The sequence below is a fragment of the Tachypleus tridentatus genome, chromosome 4 (assembly GCF_004210375.1).
Source record: "Tachypleus tridentatus isolate NWPU-2018 chromosome 4, ASM421037v1, whole genome shotgun sequence".
Taxonomy (NCBI): domain Eukaryota; kingdom Metazoa; phylum Arthropoda; class Merostomata; order Xiphosura; family Limulidae; genus Tachypleus; species Tachypleus tridentatus.
Window position 1 is genome coordinate 52,560,871 of NC_134828.1, and position 24,840 is coordinate 52,585,710.

The 24,840-nt window shown below is 33.3% G+C and overlaps 1 protein-coding gene across 10 annotated transcripts in view; it reads right to left on the minus strand.

Moving 5' to 3' along the window:
- The window catches only part of LOC143249137 (COP9 signalosome complex subunit 2-like), an 80,549-nt gene that overhangs the window by 16,255 nt on the left and 39,454 nt on the right, over nt 1–24,840 (minus strand). For all 10 annotated transcript variants that reach the window (XM_076498505.1, XM_076498504.1, XM_076498501.1 and 7 more), the window contains 6 exons: nt 21,467–21,536; nt 12,454–12,553; nt 11,260–11,391; nt 8,672–8,769; nt 1,969–2,051; nt 791–849 (listed from right to left, as the gene is read on the minus strand). In XM_076498505.1, coding sequence (XP_076354620.1) covers nt 791–849; nt 1,969–2,051; nt 8,672–8,769; nt 11,260–11,391; nt 12,454–12,553; nt 21,467–21,536 — 542 coding nt within the window. The remainder of the gene's footprint in view (nt 1–790; nt 850–1,968; nt 2,052–8,671; nt 8,770–11,259; nt 11,392–12,453; nt 12,554–21,466; nt 21,537–24,840) is intronic.

Consider the following 24,840-nt stretch of genomic DNA (forward strand, 5'->3'; position numbering starts at 1 on the left):
ACATTTCTTTCTCCAATTACTTGAGGAAGACAAAACATAGATCAGAAATACTTTTTAAAGCTCTCTAATTGAGATTCCAAACTGAACAAATTAAAAGGAATGTGGGAAAAAAAATCTATAGTTTGTGATTTTTACTGCAAATCTTAAGGCCTGTTAGTATTTAACACATCAGGCTTCCCATTTAAATCCTGAATTAAAAAAAGGCTACATTGTAACTGTAAATTTCTGATGCTGTAAATAATAAAATATATACAAATGCAGGCCCAATGTATTTTACTGGTGGTAATGTTAACTTGTGTATATCTTTGCTATTTCTTACATACAGTTGTACCAACCAACAAACCTAAATGCATAATATTGAAAGTTTCTAAAAATTGAAAACATACTCTGAAAGTTTAAACATAAAACAAATACATCTGATTTAACTAAATATCATGAAATACAAAAGTCTAGCATGGTCTGGTGGTTAGGATGCTCCACTTTCAATATGAATGTCAAGAGTTTGAATCCTTGTTGCTGAACATGTTCATTCTATATGGTTCTCCACCTGGGTCAGTTACCCAGATGTAAAAATAATTGGCTTTAAAATTTACCAGCTGATCCCAAACTAGTTAGGATTAAGGTTGTTATGGAAAAGATGTTATGGATTACTAATATTTAAATTCTGACAAGTGTTTTAAGAACCACTAAACTAACTAAGAAAGTCAAGTTATTACAGGAAATGTATGAAACAAAATCTCAATTCATATGTTCAGCGTCTTTATTAGAATTAATTTGAAGAGGTACTTACTTGTCTAGTATACAAGAAACTAATAGATTTTCTACATCTGTTGCATCAATATTCAATTCCTGAAAGATAATTTTGTGTTTTATTTATACATCAATAGTCTCTGATATTTAACTTTTCAGACAACAGTTAACCAAAGTCATATTTTTTATGGACTTTCAGAAAAGAAAAATACAATGTATTTTTTGTGAGAAATCTGTTTCTAATCTAGACTTAATTCTGTTTTTTCATGTTCTTTAAAAAGAATAATATGCATTTGTAAGAAAAAACTATAATCATGTTTTTTCCACATTATATTTCAATGTTTGTATTGGTATTCCACTAACTTGTATGTCTGATATTGCAACAAAGTTAAATAATTATCTTTTTTGTGATCAAGACAAAAAATCTGAAAAACAAGTTATACATTAAATTACTGTAAAAGGCAGTAGCTGGTGACATGTTTCTTGTACAATTTTCTTGCTACAATTTAGTCAAACTGATCGAACCTGTATTAACACTCCTACGAAAAGTGGGGCCTAATAGGCCCCAGAGCAACTTGAAAGGTTATTAATATTAGGCTAATAATTTTGTATTTAAATGAAATTGCCATTTAAATCCATTAATGAATGGATTAACGAGATTCCCACTGTCCCTATCTACTATCTAGCGAAACCACAGCCAGGGGAATGGGCTTGGAGAAATCAGGACTAGAAACGTCTTTTCGTAGGAGTGTTAAAGTGTTAAAACCAAATAATATTTTGTTTTTAGCAAATACCAGGCTAAAGCTCAATATAAAGAAGCTTATAAGCTGAAAATAATAGCTGAATATAAAGTAGTTACAATAAACATTGAATAGACTTTTGACTCAATGCTATGGCAAAAAAACTACTTACACTTGATAGTTGAAACATCAGGGAAAAGCTCCTATTTAAAACTCAAAGTTTTAACTGATTAACCATCAATGTATAGGGTATATTTATTCAAATGTGTATGTAGAACTTCACCATAATCTTTCTCACTTGGAGTTAAAATATGTGTAAATTATGCATTCCATTCTGTGACTTAATAAATTTAACTGTTTAAACAAAACATTTCTCACCTATGACTGACACTCTTTCTTAGAATTTGAATACTTTCTCACCTTAAGAGAGATAAAGTGCAACATATAGGTTGACTTTAATTGTTTAATTCTTTCTCACCTTAGAAATAAAAGGTACATGTATCCTGGTATATGGCTTGATTAACTTGATTAAGACTTGAGTTCGAATATTTCTGAGCAAATCTACAAAATAAGAAAAAATTAACAAAAGTTACTCAGAGTAAAATATTATGAAAGTAAAATCTAGATTTGTAAGAGGAGTAAACACAGAAAATAACAGAAAAGCAACATAATTTGCTATTTTTTATTTCCTGTAAATACAAAAGAAAAACATTCTTTTATAATTTCAGCTTCTTTAAAAATTACTTTTAAATATTAGCATTTCAGTAGATTTTTTCAAATTAATGTGCAGAGAAATAAGGAAAGTTCACACAAACACACACTATATAATATACAAAACAAAATGTCTGTGGCTATCAGTTGATCTTAATTGAACATGAAGTAAAGCTCATGTTAGATTTGGTAAAAGAAAAAAACTGAGGTTCATGCCTACATGAGTTAAACACGATAATCTTACAAATAAAAAAAATTTCTCAAGTAATACTTCTTCAACAGAATCAAAAAAGTTCCTTTAAATAGCATTATAGTCATGCCGTATTGTTGTTTTTCTCATTATATAACACTTGCATAAACATTACAGGGCCGAAGAAGATGAAAAGGACATATGCCAAAAACCAGGGCTGAAGGAAAAGGATCTGACCAGTTATTGGAAGGAATAGCGGAACAGAGACCGAAGTAGACATGGATCTGTCAACATGCTTATTCAAAGATGGCAAAAGACTGTGCAATATTGTTTGAGAATTACTCTGCTGGAAGCATGGAAAGATCCATCTGCACTCCCACAAAAGCAAATGTCTGAGATAGGGACAATAACTTTTGAGCCTCAGGGTAAATGTTGTGAATCATTTTCAAACCTGTACCTTTATCTTCTCTACCCACCTAGAGCAAGAATGAAAGTAAGATGGATGAGAGCCACTACAATTAACACAGTTCACACTCATAGGCATCACAATAAACCATGGCAGAGATCACACAGTCACCTGATTTTGAACCACCTGCATCAGTAGGAATGGAAAGATGGTTTGAAAGATGTTCAGCAAATAGGACAGTATTTCCAATCGGGAATGTTTGTTCTTCTTACATGACTTAAAGATAGGTCACATCTGGGGACTGTAAGAAGCCATGATGGGATGGACTCACCAGTGGATACAGCAATGTTATCCAAGGACAGACCCAATTCATACAACTGCACCTGGATATGAAGGCCAAAAGGAGCAATGGCAGATTGTCTGTTCTGAAAAAGTATGACCCACCAAGGAAGGAAAACACAACCCCAGGTGGGATGCTCTTGTGAGGAAGGAAGTTTCAAAGCACATAGTAGGGACAGTTGCAAACGACAGAGGTGCAAAAAAGGTACATGAGACTATGTATAAGCTCTGAACTGAGGAAGTACAGAAAGCCCCAGTAGAGAGCCTAAGCCCTTGATAATGAATGGGGTCCAACATCTTTAAGGCCAAGCTCCTGGCAGAGCCATAGACCAGTGACCCATAGTTGAGTTTCGATCAAATAAGAGTACAATATATCATTAGCACAGAACATTGATCCACTCCCCAAGTGGTGGAAGAGAGTACACGAAAGATGTTTAGTACTCTTGTACATTTGACTCATAGCTGCTTGATGTGTGGTATGAAGGTCAGCTTACGGTTAGAGATGAGCCCCAAGAATTTTGTCTCAGGGACCACAGGCAGCACAACTTCACCAATATGGAGTTCAGGATCATGGTGAATACCCTGTTGGCAGCAAAAGTGCAGGCAAACTGTTTTAGAGAGAGAGAAGTTAAAGCCGTTTGCTGTGGTCCACTTTCGTAAATGATTGAGGGCAGTCTGCAGCTGCTGCTCAATACATCTCACATTCGATGACTGACGTGAGATGTGAAAGTCGTTAACATAGAGTCCGTTTGCAACAGTAAGAGGGAGTTCTTCAGTGATGGAACTAATATTTATACTGAAAAGTGTGATACTCAAAACAAAGCTTTGTAGAAAAGAACGGGAATAGTGTTGAACCCACAGGAACTTGGAATCTCCTGTGTGTTAAAAATATTTAATAAAAATGGGCAAATGGCCACATAACCCATATATATGGAGGTTTCATAAAATGGGGTACCTGCATGTTGTATCATAAGCCTTCTCAATGTCAAAAAACACTGAAAGAAGATGTCATTTGATTAAGGCTTCTTTGATGAAAATTTCAAGTCTAATCAGGTGGTCCATGGTGAACCCAGAACCCACACTGGTTGGACGAGAAAAGGTTTTTGATTCAAGGAACCAAACAAGATGAGCATTAAATATCCTCCCTAAGGACTTACAGAGATAGCTCATCAGAGCAATTGGACAGTAGTTTGAAGGAATCTTAGGATCCTTCCCAGGTTTAGAGAAAGATATGAAAATAGCCTGGTGCCAAGCATCAGGAAAAACATTCTTGTGCTACATCCATTTAGAACAATCAGAAGAATAGCAAGAGAAGCAGGAGATAGATGGCACAGCATTTCACAGTGTACATCATCAGGTCCAACCAATGTACTGCCAGACTGATGAAGGTCCAGTTGGAGTTCCACTAGTGTAAAGGGACGATTATAGTCATAGAGACAATCAGCTTTATAGGAAAGTGGTGATTGCTTTGCCCGAGTCTTGGTGGCTAAGAAGGTGGAAGAAGAGACAGAAGTGCTAGATACGTGGCAAAAGCTTCACCTAGAGTATCGGCCATGCTCCGGGTATCAGCTACTTCCTGGCCATTGAGAGGAAGATCAAGAGGGGGACAGAATTATATTGCCCACTGACCATTCGAAGCTGGTCCCATATGACTTTGGAACTGGTGATAGAAGATATGCTGGATGTAAACGTAATCCAAAAGTTCTTCTGGCTTTGATGTCTTACCCACAGAACATGTGCACGGGCCTGCCGGAAAGCAATGCTATTTGAGAGTGTGGGATACAAACAAAAAGTATCCCAGGCCGTTTTATGAGCCTTCCATGCCATGTGGCAGGCAGGATTCCACCATGGACAAGGATATTGTGGAAAACGTGTTAAGGTTTTAGGAATACACTGAGCAGCTGCTTGTATAACATAGTCAGTTACTGCTGCCACAGTCATCTAATGATGGCTTACAGATGATGGCAGGATCAAGTTCTGCAAGAGCAGTGAAAGAGGGCCAGTTTGCTTGATCCAGCTTCCACCAGAGCATGAGGGTCGGGTGGCACTGACCATGGTCAGTCTCTCTGAAAATTATAGGAAAATGATCACCGCCTTATGAACTATTGTTAACTTAGTAAGAAAAATGGGAGAATAGTGAAGGGGAACAAATAGAGAGATGAATAGCAGCAAATGAATGACTAAGTGCATGAAAATAAGTAGAAGAACCAGTATTGAAAAGAGACAGGTTGTGATTATTTGCTCTATCATTATCAGCACTTCCGCAGAGATTATGATGATGTCCATTAAAGTCTCCCAGGATTAAAAAGGGAGACAGTAACTGCTCATTGAGAACATCAAGGTTTGATTGATCATAGATCTCTCAGGCAACAGGTAGAGAGAACAAACTGTGATGGTACGACCCAAGGAAACACGAATGGCTACTGCCTCCAAGGGTGTGTTGAGTGACAAAAATCAGGGTGGGCAGATGCTGATCATAACACCCTGTCATTTCTGTACACAAAAACCTCCAAAATGTTACTGTATCAGCAGGTTTCAGAAGTGTTTCCTGTAAGGAAAGACATACAAGAAGGTAGGAAGCAATCAGTGTTTTGATGTCATCCAAATTAAAAGGTAAACCTCAACAGTTCCATTGTATCAGGGTGGCCATTTTTTATTTATGTGTAGGTGAATTCTATCAGTCTTCATGGATCCTGCCTTGGGTCGATTGGGCAGGTTTTTGCTGTTGGAAGAGGATTCCATTGACTGAGGATGTGAACAAATGACTGTTTTTCATCTTGGGGTGGGAGAAGATGTATTTGAGGTAGTGCCTGTACCTGGAACCAATGGAAGTGGATCTTGGGATTTGGTGGAATGTATGTAAGGGACAGAGATAGGTGTTGAAGTTGATTCATTAACTTTATTAACCATGGAAGTCAAAAGACTTTTCTTTTGGTTTCAGAATAATTTATTTGGAGGCACGGAGAGATTGATCTGCACTCCCACTGTTGTTGTGGAATGAGGTGTAACAGCATACGTCAGAGATGAAGTGGTGGACTGAAACTTTCAAGCCTCAAGATAAGTAATGTTATGAATTATTTTCAAATGCTGCAACTCTTTTCCTTCCAACCATTTAGGGCAAGAACAAACGTAGGATAGGTGAGAGTCATTGCAACAATTAATGCAAAGAGATTCCATTTCACATTCATAGGCATCGTGCTCCTTGCCACCACAACGAGCACACGTCAAGGAACCACAACATGACATCTTTGAATAACTAAGCCACTTACTCTGGAAACATTGGAGAAGGTTTAGAATGTATGGCCTTACTCTGCAATTAAGATAACCTGCCTTGATGGTGGCAGGCGAAAGTGGTGATGTAAATGTCAGAATGAGGACATTGGTCGGCACCATAATTCCATCTTTGTGAGTGCATATAGCCTCACTGCAGAAATGCCTTGGGTAGAGAAACCAGCGAGAATCTCTGACTTTGGGATGTTCTTCAAATCCCTCTCAACAATAACTCATGATGAATTCAAAGTAGCATGAGGTGTAACCTCAATAGGTATATCCCCAATTGCCTTTGAATGCAAGAGGAGTTGACTGTGTTGAGATGTGGATGCTTCCAGCAATATGTCACCAGATAGAAGCTTTTTTACTGACTTTGGAGAGCCAGCAAGTCTCTCTAGTCCCTTCTGAATGAAAAAGAGAGACATTTGCCTTAAAGGTTTGTCTAAAAGTGAATGCAATATAAGAAAATCAGGTATAACAGGTGGTACAGATGGTGAGGATTGCTGCTCAGAATCTTCAAGACGTGGTTGTTTACCTAAAGGCTGGTTTTTCACTATTTTATTAAGATTTTTAATTGTAGTATCCATAATAAAGAAAGGGAAATTTTGGTGCCCACTGACCCCACTCACCATGGAGCCCTATGAAGGGATGCACTACAATGTCAAACAAGGACACTGCAACAACACCAGGGTTTTGTGAGCTCTATACCAAAACACCAGCATCAGATACAATGTCCACAACACGTGTTGAGAACATCCAACACTGGTACTTCGTTGACCAGTGGACTAGCCGATTGACCCAAGGGGGCTACTCCAAGGCCGCCCATGTACACCACACACGACAAACATGTGGGTGGATGTTAGATCCTGGAGGTGGTAAACTGAAAGAACAGAACCTTCCCTGGGAGGTCCCCTCACCATGTACAGGAATCCAAGCCAAGGGGAAAGAAAAAAGATTCAGTGTCAATTACCTTACCCATCATAAAGCTCTATGAAGGGATGCACTACAATGCCAAAAAAGGATAATTCAGTAATGCCAAGGTTTCATGAGCACTATACCCAAACACCAGCATCAAACATAATGTCCACAACACTTGTTGAAAATATCTAACACTGGTATTCAGTTGACCCTAGCCCAACAGAATCAGCCAACTGATCCTGGCAGAGCCAATGCAAGGCCACCCATGTACAAGTATTCAAGGCCAAAGTGGTCAGATGGAATTGGACCTCTCAACTACCAGGATCCTCTGCTCCCCTTCATGGATTGCCACACACTGTAAACAAGCAGGAGAATGCTCAGATCTAAGAAGAGGTAAACTGAAAGTACAGAACCTACTCTGGGAGGTCCCCTCACCATATACAGGAATACACCTCAAAGGGAATTGTTAAAGGACTTAGTACACTCAATCCACTTTTCTTTTTAACTTGTAGCTCATTCCAAGGTGAAATAATATGATCCATAATTACTTACTGATTTTATTGTTGTGAGCAATAAAAATATTGAGAATGCTAAGCTGGAACCTGAGATAACTGATTACCCTAGCTCTGTTAATCAGTTAACGAAAATGCTAGATTTTCAAGATGACACAACTTACAAATATTGCATAAACATCTAAACTCCTGGTGATTATAAATAAAATAATTTATTTAAATTTAGAACACTATACAAATGCAATTTCCAAATATTTTTGGCTATTGATATTTATGAATGCATACGTGTATTGAATATTACTTCTATACATAAAGAATATTCTTTGTGTGTGCTGAATGTACAAGTACAATATGTTTTTCACTTGAACTATTTTTATGCAAGATTCACACATAGATGTGGGTAAGGAAGAGCAAAAGGTCATGAATATATTGGTATGTTATCATAAGCTTTATGAAGACTTGCTACTTCATAGATTTCTTGAGTGATTATTAATTTTCTTTAAAGATAATGCTTCTGGTTGCCACTTGTGTCAACACACTTTAGAAGTCTATTTTGACAATAAAACTTTCCTGAACGAATTACTTCCAAACAGTTATGATACTAGTAAAATTTCTTTTTTTGAAGAGTTTTAAATCACAAGCAAGATTTGTCAAACATTTTCAATGCTGAAAATAAATTTAGCATTTTCTCAAATTCTTTCAAGTCTTCCATACTTGTGTATGAACCATGATAAATATACACATCTTTAAAGCATTTAATGACAAAATATGTCTACAATTCACTATCATATTGACAAATTAAACACATTAATGTTCTGCATGAATAACTACATACCTTCTATATGCTCTATTATAAAAGGGTCATCCATTATATTTTTCCTATTTATTTTAAGGATTTTTTCAAATTCACTGATATCATTATTTTGGTAGGCACTGGAAAAATAAGTGTAAAAAGAAGTATGTAAAAATATTCAAGAACAATCTAAACTTTACAACAAAGTACTGTGAAGCAACTGTTGATAGTTATACACAGCTACATATTAATATGATTACAGAAAAAGTATTTTAATTTTAATGCTATTGGTTAAAAACAATAAATAGTAGTATTATACCAAAATTAAAACCTTCTAGGTGAAGATGAAAATTTTAACACTAAAATAGTAAAGAATTACTCCATGCCAATACCATGTATATTGTTAAACAATTCAGCATTTATTAATCATTATACTTAAAAAGCAAATAAAATTGTACTATTTTATTTTCATATATTTTATATTGTACTTGTGATGTGCACACCCTTTATCATATATTATGAGGTGCATTTTAGAATTTCAGTTGAATAATTACAAGGCTAGAAATTAATTACCAAATAGAATCTGATTTTGATGTTGTTTTGATTTTGAATACAGATGGTCATGTTAGCAAAATATTTAAGTCTTAAGATTAATTAAAATTCTTAAAACACAATATAAAATGTCAATATAACGGTATAGGATTATTAAATCAAAATACACTGTTGGCTAAAATCTTAAGGCCAATGAACATAAAGAAAAAATATGCATTTTGCATTGTTAGACTCAACCACTTATTTGAGTAGAGCTTCGAAAGATGAAAATAAGAAAAGGGAAAATAAAACTAAAAAACTTTTCAGTATTTAATAGGGAAAATGTGAACACTATAAAATTAGCCTAAATACTAGCTGGTCAAAAATTTAAGACCATACCAAAAAGAAGTCCTAAACAGGGTAGGAAATGCCCAACAAGAGGTCTTAGTAGTGAGTTGCATGGCCGTCATAGCAAAAAACTGCAAACATTCACTTTGGCATGGTTGATATAAGCGTTTGCAGAAGGCTGGCTGGAATGTTATTCTAAGTGGTGAAGATGGCTTCACGAAGATCATGAACTGTTTGAAATTGATGTCAGTTTCTATAGACTTCCCTTGCCATCCAACCTCAAAAACTTTCAATGGGGTTCAGTTCTGACGAACACAATGGATGGTCCAAAAGAATTACGTTATTTATCATGAAAAAATTCATTGTCCTGCTGAAAGATCCAGTCATTTCCAACAAGCAAGGGCCTTCAGTCAATAAGAATGCTCTCTCCAACATGCCAATGTAGCCAGCTGCTGTTTGACATCCCTGTATAACCTGAAGCTCCATTGTTCTATGGAAGGAGAAAGCATCCCAGATCATGATGGAACCTCCTCCACTGTGTCATGTAGAAAATGTCTCTGGTGGGATATCCTCATCTTGCAAGTAACATTGAAAGCCATCTGGACCATCCGGGGTTAAATTTTTTCTCATCACAGAACAAAACCTTTTTCCACTTTTCTACATCCCATGTTTGGTGCTTCTCGTCAAAGTTTAACCGAGCTGTTTTGTGGTGTGGAATGAGGCATGGCCTTTAAAGACGTTTACAGTTTTTAAAGCCTTTCTCTCGTAGATGCCGTTTTATTGTTCTTCAGCTGCATTCTATGTCTATAAGGGTTTTAATCTGGTTCGACGATTGGCTCGTATCTTGTCGGACAACCCATCGAATCCTCCTGCTCAACGCTGACGAAATTATCTTGGGCTGACCACTTGAAATTCTTGTTCTGTATCCATCAGGGTCTTTTAAGAAATTTGCAACAGCAGTTTTACTACGCCCAGTCTCACCAGCAATGGCACGTTGAGAGAGACCTTGCTTTTGCAGCTTGACAATTCTGACACGTTCAAACTCTGTCAACTTTTTAGCCTTTGCCATGTTATTACCCAATGAACACAGGAGATGTCAGTGGGAGATGTTGACAATGCTAATGCTTGAACACAAATGAATAAATTTTGTTACATGTTTACTGATTAACACTTTGTTTCAGTATGATCTTAAACATTTGACCAGCTAGTATTTAGGCTAATTTCACAGTGTTCACATTTTCCCTATTAAATGCTAAAAAAGGATTTTTATTTTTATTTTCCATTTTCTTATTTTCATCTTTCAAAGCTCTACTCAAATAAGTGGTTGAGTCTAACAACACAAAATACAAATTATTTTTTTTATGTTCATTGGCTTTAAGATTTTGGCCAGCAGTGCATTTCAACATTTCATCAAAATCCTAGAAAAATCTACCTTGTTTTAAAAGCCTCATTTAGTCCATTAAGTTTAACTACTTTACTAGTTACAGAAAATTAACATTAAAAGAATACATGGATAAGTTCCCAACTTATCAAGCATTTTTTGTTAAAGGAGAACAGAGTTTTAAACTATGTCTCAACACATATTAAAGTGACAATTCTAACAATATATTATTTTATGTGATACTATAACAAAAATTTTCCTATAAAAACAGTTTTCAAAGAGAAAGCAAAAATTTCAAATTTTACAGTTGGATTTATAATTGTTTTCAAAGTGAATTAGATCTTCAATGACCTGCTGTCATAAAACTTACCTCACTAAGTTTGTCATTGCTAAAACTTCTGGGTCATTTTTATATGGCTTAGCTTCTTGGGAGTCAAATGGGTTAATTCCAGATTTCATTAGCATGTTTGCTAAAACTAGATACTTCAGACAGGTTGTTCTCCTACAAGTTTAACAAACGTATTTCAAAGGATTATTTCAAGCCCATTCTTCAGTTAACTGAAAAGCTATGGTCACAGTGAGATAGTTTTGATAAGTTTAATAATACTTACAATATTTTTTCAAAAATGTATTCATTTCACAGTTTAAATGTTACAAAATTAACTTAAAACAAGAAAGAATGAGAGGCCTTGTCTAATATTGGGTTAACCATGCACTAATGGAATAAACTGACTTTGATGAGTTCCACCCTCTCATCAGTTAACCCTGGATAACAGCAAACTGAAAAACAAGTCCAAGTATTTTCTTATGATGAATTGCTGTTTTTGTGTGTGGTGTTCAAGATGTTCTTTGCTCACAACTTTAAATACAAGACTAAACATTTCAAAGTGATGAGCTGTGGTTTACATGTGTAGCATCTGAGTCGTCTTTTACTCATCACATAAAAAAAGGTGATGAAGCATAACAATGTTGAACTTAAGTTTACATATGTAATGTTTGAACTGTATTTTTTCACAGCTTATAGTACAAGATTAAGTAGTTCATAATAATGAACAGAAGCTTACATATGCAATGTTTGAGGTTTTTTACTCATAACTTGGAGACTCAGCATTATGTAATGATGAACTGTAGTTTATACATGTGTTTGAGTTGAGTTTTACTCACAAATTGAAGAACAAGACCAAAGATTTTGCACTGATGAAGTTCACATATGTAGTTTTTGAGTTGTCACTTACTCATAACAAAAACAAAGCCATGCATTTTGTACTGATGAGCTAAAGCATGCATGTTGTTTTTGAGATTAAGCATCTTAATGTGATAAGGTGTGGTTTACATATGTGGTGGCTGAATTGTCCTTTACTCACAAATTGAAGAATAACACTACACACTTTGGAGTAATACACTAAGTTACACATGTCTAGGCGAAGGAATTAGTGCCAATAGCATTACTGAAATATACAAATATATCCAGTTATATATTTAGCTGCATAATTAGGCATTAACATATACTGAATGGTAAACACATAACTTAGCATGGCACAGAAACTTAAAACAGCCAACCAACCTTGGGCTTCCTGATTCATCATAATTTTTGAAAGCCTCAAAAAAATCTGTGTGAGCCTTTTCATACTCCCCTTCTCGTAGATGCATTTTCCCACCACATTCTACAACAGAGGATTATACAACATTCTACTAATATGAGAATAAAGTAAACTTCACTTGCAATTAAAATGAGTAATATGAATGCAAGTATGGAAAAGTTAAAAACAAAAACAACATTACACTTGTGATAAACTTTTTTTATTCTTATAATTAGTAAAAATGCTATACACCAAACTTAATCCACCAAATATTTCAACTGATAAACTATGATATGGCACTATGTCAAAAGTCTGTATGGAATCTTTTGAATTGATTCAATCTTTTTTGCTTACAACAAAATGATGAACAGAAACCATAAAATCCTTTGGATTCAAATTTTAATACAATAATAGGGGATAATAAAGTTTCCATTAAGAATTGTTGTACAAATAAATACTACTAATTTAATATAGCTTTTAAAATGTTAACCTCATTTAACCTAATGCTTACTTTCAAGAATATTTAAATTTCAATTGTAACTGTTGATGTGGTAAATGTTATTTTCATATATATATTATTTTTCAGAGTAGCATTAAGTGATATGGCAGAAGGAGTCATAATTAATCAGATTAAGAAAAAAAATTGGTGGAGATTTAAAACTAACAATAAAGCAGTTTTTACATAGATAGATAAAGTTTGAATACGAAATCTGCAAATTATTTTTTAAATTTGATTTTTGGTAAAGAAAATTGTGTAGAATGCTTGAATTATGTTTACAATAATTCAAATTCCAACTTTCAAATATTTAAGCACCTGTTTTCAAGTGTGATAAACTTATTAAAATTTAACAATTGCTCACTAGGGCTATGTGATATTTCATTGATTAATCAAAATTCTGATTAAATTGATCAACTAAAATTAGTGTTTTCAATTTTGTTAAGATTACTCCAATTGATCAAAATTCTGATGATACTGATTGTCTTGAAATTAATCAACTAATCAAAATTATTGTTTCTGATTATTCTAACAACTATAGTGGTGCCCTTTCATATTGCACAAGACAACAACTTTTTGTTTGAAGGAACAAATTTTACTGTCATATTTTGCTCATCAAACAAGTTCTAATCTTTCAGTAGAATTTTGAAGTTTCTATGTCATTACTACTACAAGACTAAAACAGCAGCATCATATTCTGCAAGTTGCTTATAGTTAAGCAACATGAAAATGAGAATACCAGTTAATTTTGTAAAATAAAACTTTTGATAAATATAATTTTTTCATTAAAAAGTTCGAAAACCATAAAAGAATGGATAAAACTATTCAGTCATTTCAGATAATATATTAGTACTATTGTGTTAAAAACACTAATTTTGCCATGCTAACCAGCTGCTGTAATGTTGTCTTTAACATGTCAACTTTTTAAGTAAGGTGTGTAATGCTATAGCAAAATTACCATTTTTTTAATGAAAGAATTAAAATACTTTGAATTAACTTATTTTGACCATATTGTCTGAAAGTAACCCAAATAATTCAAAGTTAAAATAATGTTGAAGTATTATGTAATTAAAAGTTTTAATTGTTATAGCTTACTTTATAGTTTTTCCTTGCCACTGAACTCCTATGATTTTATGGTATATGTATGTCTTCTTTCTTTTTCTGCAGATGGTGCAACGTTGCATTCAAAATTTAATCAAGCTACTTATTATCATTATATGTCAATGAAAGTAACATTATAATGAATGTTATAATTTGTATTTTTAGGTTAGTTAAATTATAATTCCTTTGCTTCAAAGGAAACTTTAAAAAAAAACAACTTAAAACTGCACATCACAATAAAATCTTGACTTCAGCAGGGGTTCAGTCTTAGCCACTCAGATGCTAAGTATTTGTGGTTGATCTATCTGACATGTAATATCTGAAGCTCTACAACTGTATTCACAGAGAAAGAGAAATAAATTTTACAACTCTTTATGGTTACCATCCCCACCTGCTATACCTTTCCTTTTGATCTACATTGTACATGTGGTTAGTTGATATAAATGTATATAGTTGTTATAAAGAGCTCAATTTACACTATATTACACAATAGTTAATTTGAAAATAGCAAGCAGTTTTTCTTATTGTGTACACATAACTGCTGTTTGTATTGTTGTCTGCTTGACTGACTATAGCTCTTATGGTGGTTTCTTAACTAAATATACTATAGTTAAACAGTTAAATTGTATTTAGGTCTTACTTTTTATCTTAGATAATTATGTAATATTGCATTTTAAAAATCATATTTGAAATGTTTAATGTAAAGTTTAACTCTCTCAGTATGGACTAGATTGATTTGACTGACCATGCAACTTCCATGTGCTCATCTAGTCTTTTTATATTTAATACATCTAACTTTCAACACGGTGCATATATCTTCAAAGAATTTGGCAGATTTTCAGTTAATATTATGTCTTTCACATATAAAAAATCATATTTTTCGTGAAGTATTTTAATAAAATAAAGATTTTTTTCATGAACATAATAAGTATTTGTTTTGAACAGTTCTGCATGCAAAGTAATTTTCATGGTGAAATTAAAAATATTTTTCCTCATCTCAAAAAATCTCAAATTTCCTTTCTCTAATCCACGACACTTCCTAAATGCATTTCAATTTTTCTAAAACTTTACAGTTTATCTGTTATATTCTTTATCTCTATATGAAATTGGTCAATTTGACTGACCTTATAATCACACAAAAAACAACAAATAACTCTAAATTACCCTTTTTTTTCTTCCTAGAAATACTTTAAATTGTAACATAAAACTACATTAATTTACCCTAAGTAACTTTAGGCTTGTAAAATATACAACAATTTATAATTGAATTTGCCCCTCAATGGCACAGTGGTATCTTTATGGACTAATACCTCTGGAAACTCGGGTTTTGATACCCCTAGAAGCAGAGAACAGACAGCCCTTTGTACAGCTTTGCACTTTATAACAAACAATAATTACATTTTATTGTGTAATTCCTATTTGAACTGTGTTAACTAATATCTGCACTGTTATAATATGTAAATAACTTGGGGCATGTGTAGCTCATGTCACGCTATCAAATTACATCACTCACAAGATACTACAAGCTGCTCGAGTGTTTGCATCATGAAACATTTTTATTAATTATTATTTATTTTACTTAATCTAATATTAAATAACCTACAAAGATCCTTATTTTTACATTTTACTTTTATAATTATAATTCAGGATAAACATGAAAATCAAGAAATAAAACACTTAACCATTTTTTTCTTGCTCTTAATTGTTGAAAATAGTTAACCCTAATTCTTCATAATAATCATAATATTACACTTAATAACTTGTACTGAATTAAATAACGCACCAAACCATGTAGACTAATAAAATGCAAAAAAGTATACATTACTTACTATTAAAAGTAGAAGCTGGTAAGTCACCGAGTTAAGGAGAATGCATGGAACAGTGAAACATTTTTCACATTGCATTTTATAACAACACTGTAATGTGAACAAGTGGATTTGCACTTTAAAAATTAAATACTGTTATCTCTTTTTTATTTTATTAAAATTTACTATATATAAAGTAGAATTCTGTGGTAATGTGACCTCTGAATATAGTGTAAGTACAAGCCATAAGACACTTCATTACCTTACTTTTAAAGAAAATCCTGTACTTAAATAGCTTAACAGATAACATATAAATCACATGTACTTTCTATGCCAGGGGTCACCAAACTACGGCCCTCGAGATAATTTTGTCCCGCCTGCCAGCAGCTAGCCGCTTGGAAATAAAATGTGACATTTCATCAAATGTTTGACTGTCATAACAAAAATCACACCGATTGTCGCTTAAAGCTGGCAAACACAAGATGTTATGATAAAAAGAAACAAAGCTGTCATGCGCATTTTTAACCAATAGGAAAATTCTTCTTTTGTCCTTGCTGCTCGTTTATTCATATTGAGGCACGTATATATGAAACCATTAGGATTTTGAAAACAAGTACAGACTTAACCCTCGTCCTATCGACTAGTCTTGTAATTTCAGCTGCCTAGGGTTACTGTTTCAGCAAGCTCATTTCTCTTAGTAGTCGGGTTATGCGCTTTTCGTAACTCGTTCTTAGGTAAGTGTCGTGGCAAACGTACATTTCCATGTATTTTGTTTGTGCATTCTTGGACCAGTACAATACTTTACTCACAGCGTTCTGTGTTTTTCATTTTCAGATCCTGTTTTTTTTCACCAATCGTTATGGCTGCTTTTAAAAGAAAAGTGGACTCTGAGTGTCACGCTTTCTATAAAGAATGGGGAGAAAAGTACCTCTTTGTGGAAACAAGAAACCAGAAAGCTACTTGTGTGATATGCACTGAAAGTGTTGCCATTTTGAAAGAGTACAATCTTCGGCATTACTATGAAACAAAACATCTATCAACATATTTGAAATTTTCAGGAAAGTTCCGTTCTAAGAAATTTGAATCCATCAAACGTGTTTTTGAATCTCAAAAGAATCTCTTCACTAGAAAGTTTGCTGAAAACGAATCTGTCACTTGTACAAGTTACAAAATAGTGCACAGGATGGCAAAGCGAGGAAAACCTTTTACTGACGGCAACTTCATCAAAGAGTGTATGATGGAAGCAGCAAATGAGCTGTGTCCTGAAAAAGCCAACTTCCTTGAAAGTATCAGCCTTTCAGCAACTTCAGTTGTACGGAGAGCAGAAGAACGTGCAGAGAACATTGCATTACAGACACGCCATAAAGGTAGAAACTTCCTGTGGTATTCTCTGGCAGTGGATGAGTCTACTGATCTCTAGAGTACGTCACAACTTCTCGTGTTCATTCGTGGAGTTAATTTGGACTTTCAAATCACGGAAGAGTTGGCATCAGTTTGCAGCATGCATGGAAGAACAACTGGAGAAGACATTTTCATGGAAGTGCATAAAACTTTGGAAGACTATAACCTTCAATGGAATCAGCTTAGAGGTGTAACAGTTGATGGAGGAAAAAACATGGCTGGAGTAAAGAAGGAACTGGTGGGGCTGATCAGGAAACAGTTGAAAGATCTTCAACTCCCAAGCTCTCTGTTCATACACTGCATTATACATCAGCGAGCACTCTGTGGAAAAGACTTAAGATATTTCTTGCATACTGAAACCATTTCTGCAGTGAACTTCATTCGGGGTCATGCACTTAATCATAGCCAGTTCAAGGCTTTTCTTGAAGAAATTGATTCAGATTTCTATGACTTGCCTTATCACACGGTGGTGAGGTGGCTAAGCTGAGGTAAAGTTTTGTCTCGTTTTTATAAGCTGAGAAGACAAATAGATATATTTCTTATCGAGAAATATAGAGCTGATCTACTTCTGTCGGATCCAACCTGGTTGTCAAAGTCGTCATTTTTGTTTGACATCACATCCCACATGAATAAATTGAACTTGAAACTTCAGGGGAAGAATAACCTTGTCTGAGATCTCTATAGAATCATTAAATGATTTTGGAGAAAGCTGTCATTGTTTGAAGCACATTTGGAAAGAGGAAACCTCTCTTATTTTCAGTGTTTCAATGAGTTTCATGCTGGAATCACAGTAGATGTCAACCTGGAGTTTCAGAAAAAGATTATTGGTGATTTAAATAAGCATTTTTAGAGAGATTATCAGATCTTGAGAAAATCGAAAGTGACATTCTCCTTTTTCAGAATCCTTTTGATTGTGTCATTGATGACGTGCCAGTGGAACTTCACCTGGAGGTTATCGATTTGCAAGGAAATGACTTGTTGAAAGCGAAACACAGAGAGGGGCAACTTATTGAATTTTACAGCTGCATACCTGAAGATGATTTTCCAAAGCTGAAGCAGTTCGCATCTGGTATGGCATCAGCGTTTGGAACAACTTATGTCTGTGAACAAGCATTTTCAAAAATGAAGGATGTGAAGTTCGTACATCAACCAAGGTTGACTGATGAATATTTGAAAGCAATTCTAATGATTGGATGCAGCAATTCAAAACTGAACATTGAAGATATTTTGAAAGCCAAATGCCAATTTCATAAATCTCACTAATGTTTTTGTGGCTTAGTGAAATTCAGATATGTACTCACTATGTGCGATGTGACAATTGTTTTTGCTAATGTCACCTTCTTTGATAACCTTTTCATAAATAAAAATGTTGGTTGTATTTCTGTTTGTTTTTTATTATATGTGTGTATTGCATGCTACTCCCACATGGCTATTGTGCCATCCTAAATTTGGTGTTAAGTCTTTTATAGGGAGCTTTCATTCTAGCTTATGAGTATTGAACATAATGATCATGCACCCCACGCTTCTCATTCCCCAAGTAATCTGGCTCCCTGTGAAAAAAGTTTGTTGACCCCTGTTCTATGCAGTAGATAAATATGTACAAAAAGAAGGTAGTGTTGATAACATGGTGTCTAAATATACTCTAGAACATATAATTGCTTATGTAAAACACGTGACAAAAAAAATTAAAAATTACAAGCATTTTGTACAGAAAAATAAGTTTATTTTAATGAAGTATTTGAACTAAAGATTTATAATCTTTTATTATAGTTATGTGTATGCAAACTCTGAATATTGTATATACTATCATCAATATATAGTGCAATGAAATGTTTAAAATCAAGAACAAGAAAAAAGATACAGACCTTTTAATCTTTCATTGAATAATCTTACAAGATCTTCTTTTGGTTATATTCCTCATTGCAAGTGTTTATATTTTCATATGTAGTTTATTTCTAATGTTTTATTTTCCTTTCCTGTCCTTCAGTGTTTTTATTTATCGCAACACACATCAACAAGTGACCTTGTGCCATATTATGGTACCATTAACAGACACACTTTATCCTTTAGAAGAAGTTGTTGCATTTGCAAGGCAAAATTTGGGTTATATTTTTTGAAATGATTAATCTTTCAAATATGCATAAGTAACACAGAATTATACTATGTAATACAAATTTTGTTCCTGGATAGTATGTATTATTTCTTAATTGCTTATGTTGTAACAGTACAGAAAATGGCCATTATTCCCTTCAAATGTTGCTTTTATGACCTGGATAATGAAATTTAGAAATTAACCTATTTTCTACGTAAAAACGGGCAAATTTGCACATTTTCATTTACATAAGGTCTGAATAAAACAACATATGAATCAAGAATTTACATGTATTTGTACTAAAGTTATACAAAAATGAATAAAAATGTTTAGGAGAGAGTAGTTTTATGAGATTTGCAACTGTAATGTAAATCACTTTCACGTATCAGCCCCCAAATATAGTCTCCCATCATGTTTTCGTTACATGATCCCAGGTCACAAAAGTAATGTTTGAAGAGAAAATTAGGTCTTTTCCATTTACTTTACGCATAAGCAATCGGGAAATAACACTTTCTGCTCAGGAACAAGAAAATGTAAATATTTTGTGACATAGTATTACTTAAGTTACATTCCAAAACCTTTTAGACTTGTAAATGCCTGAGCATTACCAAACAACCACCAAAGAAAATTAGCTTTTTAAAAGTTTCTTTGAAATAAACAAATTAAAACATATAAAACATTGAATTACAATGTACATTATAATGCTAATTTCATTGATAAAAAATTGATAATGAAATTATTTAACAAAATTTTGAATGTAATTAACAGTAAATCCTCATGACATGCACACACATACAAAAGAGTGCCTGTAAACTTAGGGTAAATGTATTCCAACTATCCAAGTAATGAAAATATTGCTATTGAGTGTATGTGTGTCTATTTTTAAATTTGTTTTTTACTTCAAGTTTGTTCATATTTGGTGATTCGATGAGCTCAGGTTCAATTTTCATTGCCATTAAAGTTGAATGTTTTATTTTTCCTTATAGTAAAACTATTTGCTATTGTCACTAACTCTAAAATGTTGATGAAAAAGAATGAAACTGTCTGGCAGTTCTACAACTGTTTAAGCTGGGAGGGAAGGTGACTGCTGCACTTGCTGCCAATTTATTATTTTATTCATTTAACTTCTTTTGCTTTTACATATCATAATTTGAGGAAAACATTATTAATTGATTAGTGGGGACATCGATTAATTAGTTAACAAATGCTTTTAATCAATAAGTCCCAATGTTCACCTGTTCACAGTTGAAAGAAAATTCCCATAACTTTAAATTACCTAAAACAAATAAATATAAAATATCTGGGTAGATTTATCAAGAACATATACACAACAACACATGAAACAATAACTTCCCCAAAATTAATGCTTTATGTAAATTTTACATTAAAAACAAAACAAAAAACTTCACTCTGTTTTCAGCATTTGAAGAAAGTTCAAGGATTAACAATGAAAGTTTAAAAAACATTTTTAAAATGCTTTTGATATGTTCAGCAAGGAAATAAATTAGCATGCAAAACAAGTTTCTAATTAACTTTGGTTTGATAAAGAAAAAACTTGAACTCTGAAAAAATACAGGGTGTTAGGAAAGTCACAATGCACTTATATATTTATTAACAGACATGTTTCAATATAGAATGCAGGAGGTAAATATGAATAACAATTATAAACAATGTTGAAAATGATCCCTGTTGGCATCAATACAGGCCTGGATCCTTCTTATTTTGTTTCTAAACACTGCTACCAGTTGCTGGCTTGAAATAGACTGAATAAAATATGATTACAAAACTGCACAGTGACTTTCCGAACACCCTGTGAAACAACATGGCTTAAAAACAAAACACACTGATGGTCTGGTATTTGACTCTCAATCTGTGGAATCAAACAAATCCCAACAAATTTAAAATACCTGAAACAAATAACTTTATCAAGAACATATACACAACAACACATGAAACAATAACTCATGTTCTATTAAGAAGAGCTTAAGAGTTCATAATGGGTGATTGTTGTTAGCAATTTAAAATTAAGGATAGCAGCAAATAGTCTGAGTAGCTATGCCACAAAGATAAAACAAATGAAATGATGAATGGATATATTTTACCTCTTATCACTCCCATAATAACAGGATGAGGAATAGCTGACTTGATGTGGAGGGACTGTTCATAAAGTTTCTAATAAAAAATATACAAGATTCAGATGATCTCACATCCAAAGTTTTTGGATGTTGCTTTTTTTTCAATTTGACAACTATAATTTAATATAATGTGGTACTTCAAATTTTTAATTGAACATGATTCCACATAATCAGAATTGCAAGGAAATATTTTAATTTGTATATTTAGTCAGCACATTTATTTAATAACACAATTAACACATTAACAAAAACTGTAAAATAAATCATACTGGGCTTTACATGACTAAAACAAAATGTTTTGCAAAATGAAAGCACTTTTAATGTATTTTCCCTCAAAACTCAACTTCTTTTACTTAAGTAAAGTGATCTTCACAAATTACACTGCAAAAAATAAAAGTCAGAAATTTAAGCTAATGATAACATCCTATAAAGTATACATGTTTTATGAAATAAGGTACTATTATGAACATATAGAAAGAAATATGTTTGTGGTTGTAACAGTTAAAACTTCATCTCCAAGACAAATCAATACTGAGTTTTTGATGATAAGCAGAGACCTCTAAGCACACTTTCAACTTATCATGTCCCCATACCCTACTGACAGTACTAAAGTATTATTATTTAGAGTATAAATAAAATAATGGGGGATTACTAAATTTAAACTAGTAGTAGACTTAAGAACTTTTAACATCTAGTGAATGCCTAACTTACAGATTAAAAAGGAGTTTAATTCCATGTAATATCAAAGTTACAGTGAGAAAAAGTGTTGATACACTAAATTACAAACATGTGCAGCTTAGTTATCAGAAAATCATAAACAAATTTAGGAGGAAATGAGATATAACATGCAATGGCAGCAGTTCTTTTAAACGAACATTCGCCAGGTCTAACTAACTGTTGGGAGCGCTACAGTGTACTTGTTATACCAAATAATGACATAGCCATGAGTTTGAGAAGCTTAAAAAAGAGTACCAGAACTAGTTGATCAGTAATATTGATTGGTTGCATATAGCTAATGATATCATCTGGACTGAACAATTTTACAGTGAAATACCTAAACATACTAGGTGGTGATTTTCAGACATTTATTATGCACAAAATACATTACATAAACTTCAGAAATTCATCACAACAGTCCACCATGATTGTCAACTGTTCTTCCTGATATTATAAGCACTCCAAAAAAATGAAACAAGATCCAACTTCTCTTTAAGTTTCACACTTAACTGTTGAATAAACAGTTTTTAATCAGTTAAATTTATATTTAATAACAGAAGCACATGTACCATTCTTCAATTTAGATATTGTAAACCAACATCTATTGTGATTTATATTGTTTGTAATAACAGTTAGTTTCATTTAGTTGATTGATATTATTAATTAAAAGTAACATTATTAATCTCAATACGTAGCCTCAATGTATAAAATCAAAAGTTGTTAATAAATGTTTAATTTGTTAACCTTCATTACAAGTTTGTCTTCTTAAACCTTATGTATACTAACTTCAGTTGGTGGCCTGTGTGTTTCCAAAACATGCACATTTTATTTGGTATTTTAATAAATACTATTCTAACTGATTATACTAACTGGCAGTCCATTACAGACACTAATTGGAAGAGCTGTGGTCATTCTGGATTGAAATAAGACACAACATAGTTGGGCTTATTAAATTTTTTGATAGTAATAGCTATACAGGTACTGTAAGGAATGTAAATTTCAATCAGGTTTTAATTATGAATGTTCCTTTTGTTTATGTTCATACTGACATCTAGCTATACATTCATAAAATATTTTGCTTCTATAATAAACCTTGCATTAAAAGAAGTGTCTATTAAGTCTATTTGAGTAATGCAAAATTCAGCTTGTGAAATTAGGATATCAAGTCCACAGTAAAAATTATGCTGCCACAAGTGTATTAGTCAGAATTACACCAAGGAAAATGCCATGGTCCATTCCTAATAAATTCTTTGACATAAAGATAGATTTAATAAAGAAGCAGAGTATAAGGCAGTCATACTCATCAAGACAAAAAACAGAAACTTACATTTGGTGTTTTGCAATGATTAAATATTTTTTATCAAATTGTCAAATGATAACTTTGTAAGGTAAACCTCAAACATCAACTTTCTACTCACATGATATTCAACTTCTCATGCATGTCCAAATTAAAACCTGTATTCTTTAATGCTTGAAAAATAGTTCTAACAACTTTGTTTTCAAACACTGACACTCCTCATCAGTACCTCATATATGGCAACTATATTGTGAATTTAAAGCAATAAACTTCACTGCCTCCTCCAATACTAAAACAAAATAATCCAAATGGAAAGTACACTTGGTTTGAAAAGTGCATATTAGTTCTGGTTTTTAACCACATTAATTAAAGAACCAATTAAGAGACAAAAGTGAAAAGTTAATAACCTCACAAAAGTCAATAATGACTGAGATCTGCTGAAAAGTGAGCAAGTGACCTGTGACAGGCATCAAACAGTAACTGCAAAGAAAACATAAAACAAGGGATGTAAGGGATGGATGAATTTGGGATACTGAGTGTTGTTAAAATGAACAGTGACATCAGACCTAGAACCCCAAATTGGAATATGAGGATCTTGCCTCTAAGAATCCAAAATATGAATTCTCCAGGTGATGGAAAGATAATGCATGGTGATCCAAGAAGCAGGGAGAACAGGGCATGGCACTACCATCTCTCAACTGATCAGCAAATTTCCTAGCATATATAGCAATGTCTGGCATGGATGGAAAGACAAGATAATCAGCTGAATGAATTTATTCAAACATAGTAGAAGAGTTATATACTGTATCATATGCTATATAGGAAAAATGCTCGAGACACTACAAACTTGATGTACTAGTTGCAAAAATGGTGATGGAAGCAAGATGGCCATTCTAGGCTTGTGAGTAGCTGTCTGAACAAAGGATGGTGACAGGAAATTGATTTACTACAAGCTTAGACTCTGAGTGAATAGGAGAAAGAGCAGACATCTAGTAAGACTACTCTCTATGCATAAAGGATTGGAAGTCCTTCACAGAAAGAGGCCTCCCTCTAACACCTGGGTAACACTACACTCCAGAAACAGCAGAATAAAAGCACTAGATGATTCCTTGTTAGAGGGTTTTTGTTGTTGGAAAACAAAAAAAGATTTTCTTATGGGCATAGATGGTGGAATTTACTTTGGGATAAAGCTATAATGTGAGAGAGTTAAGTGTGTTTTGGAAAACAACTTTTAGCACAATAATGAGACAAAATGCAAGTGAAGAGGAAAAGATGATATCAAAGGGACTGAAAGTGACAGGAAGTCAGAAACAAGAAGAGCAATGAA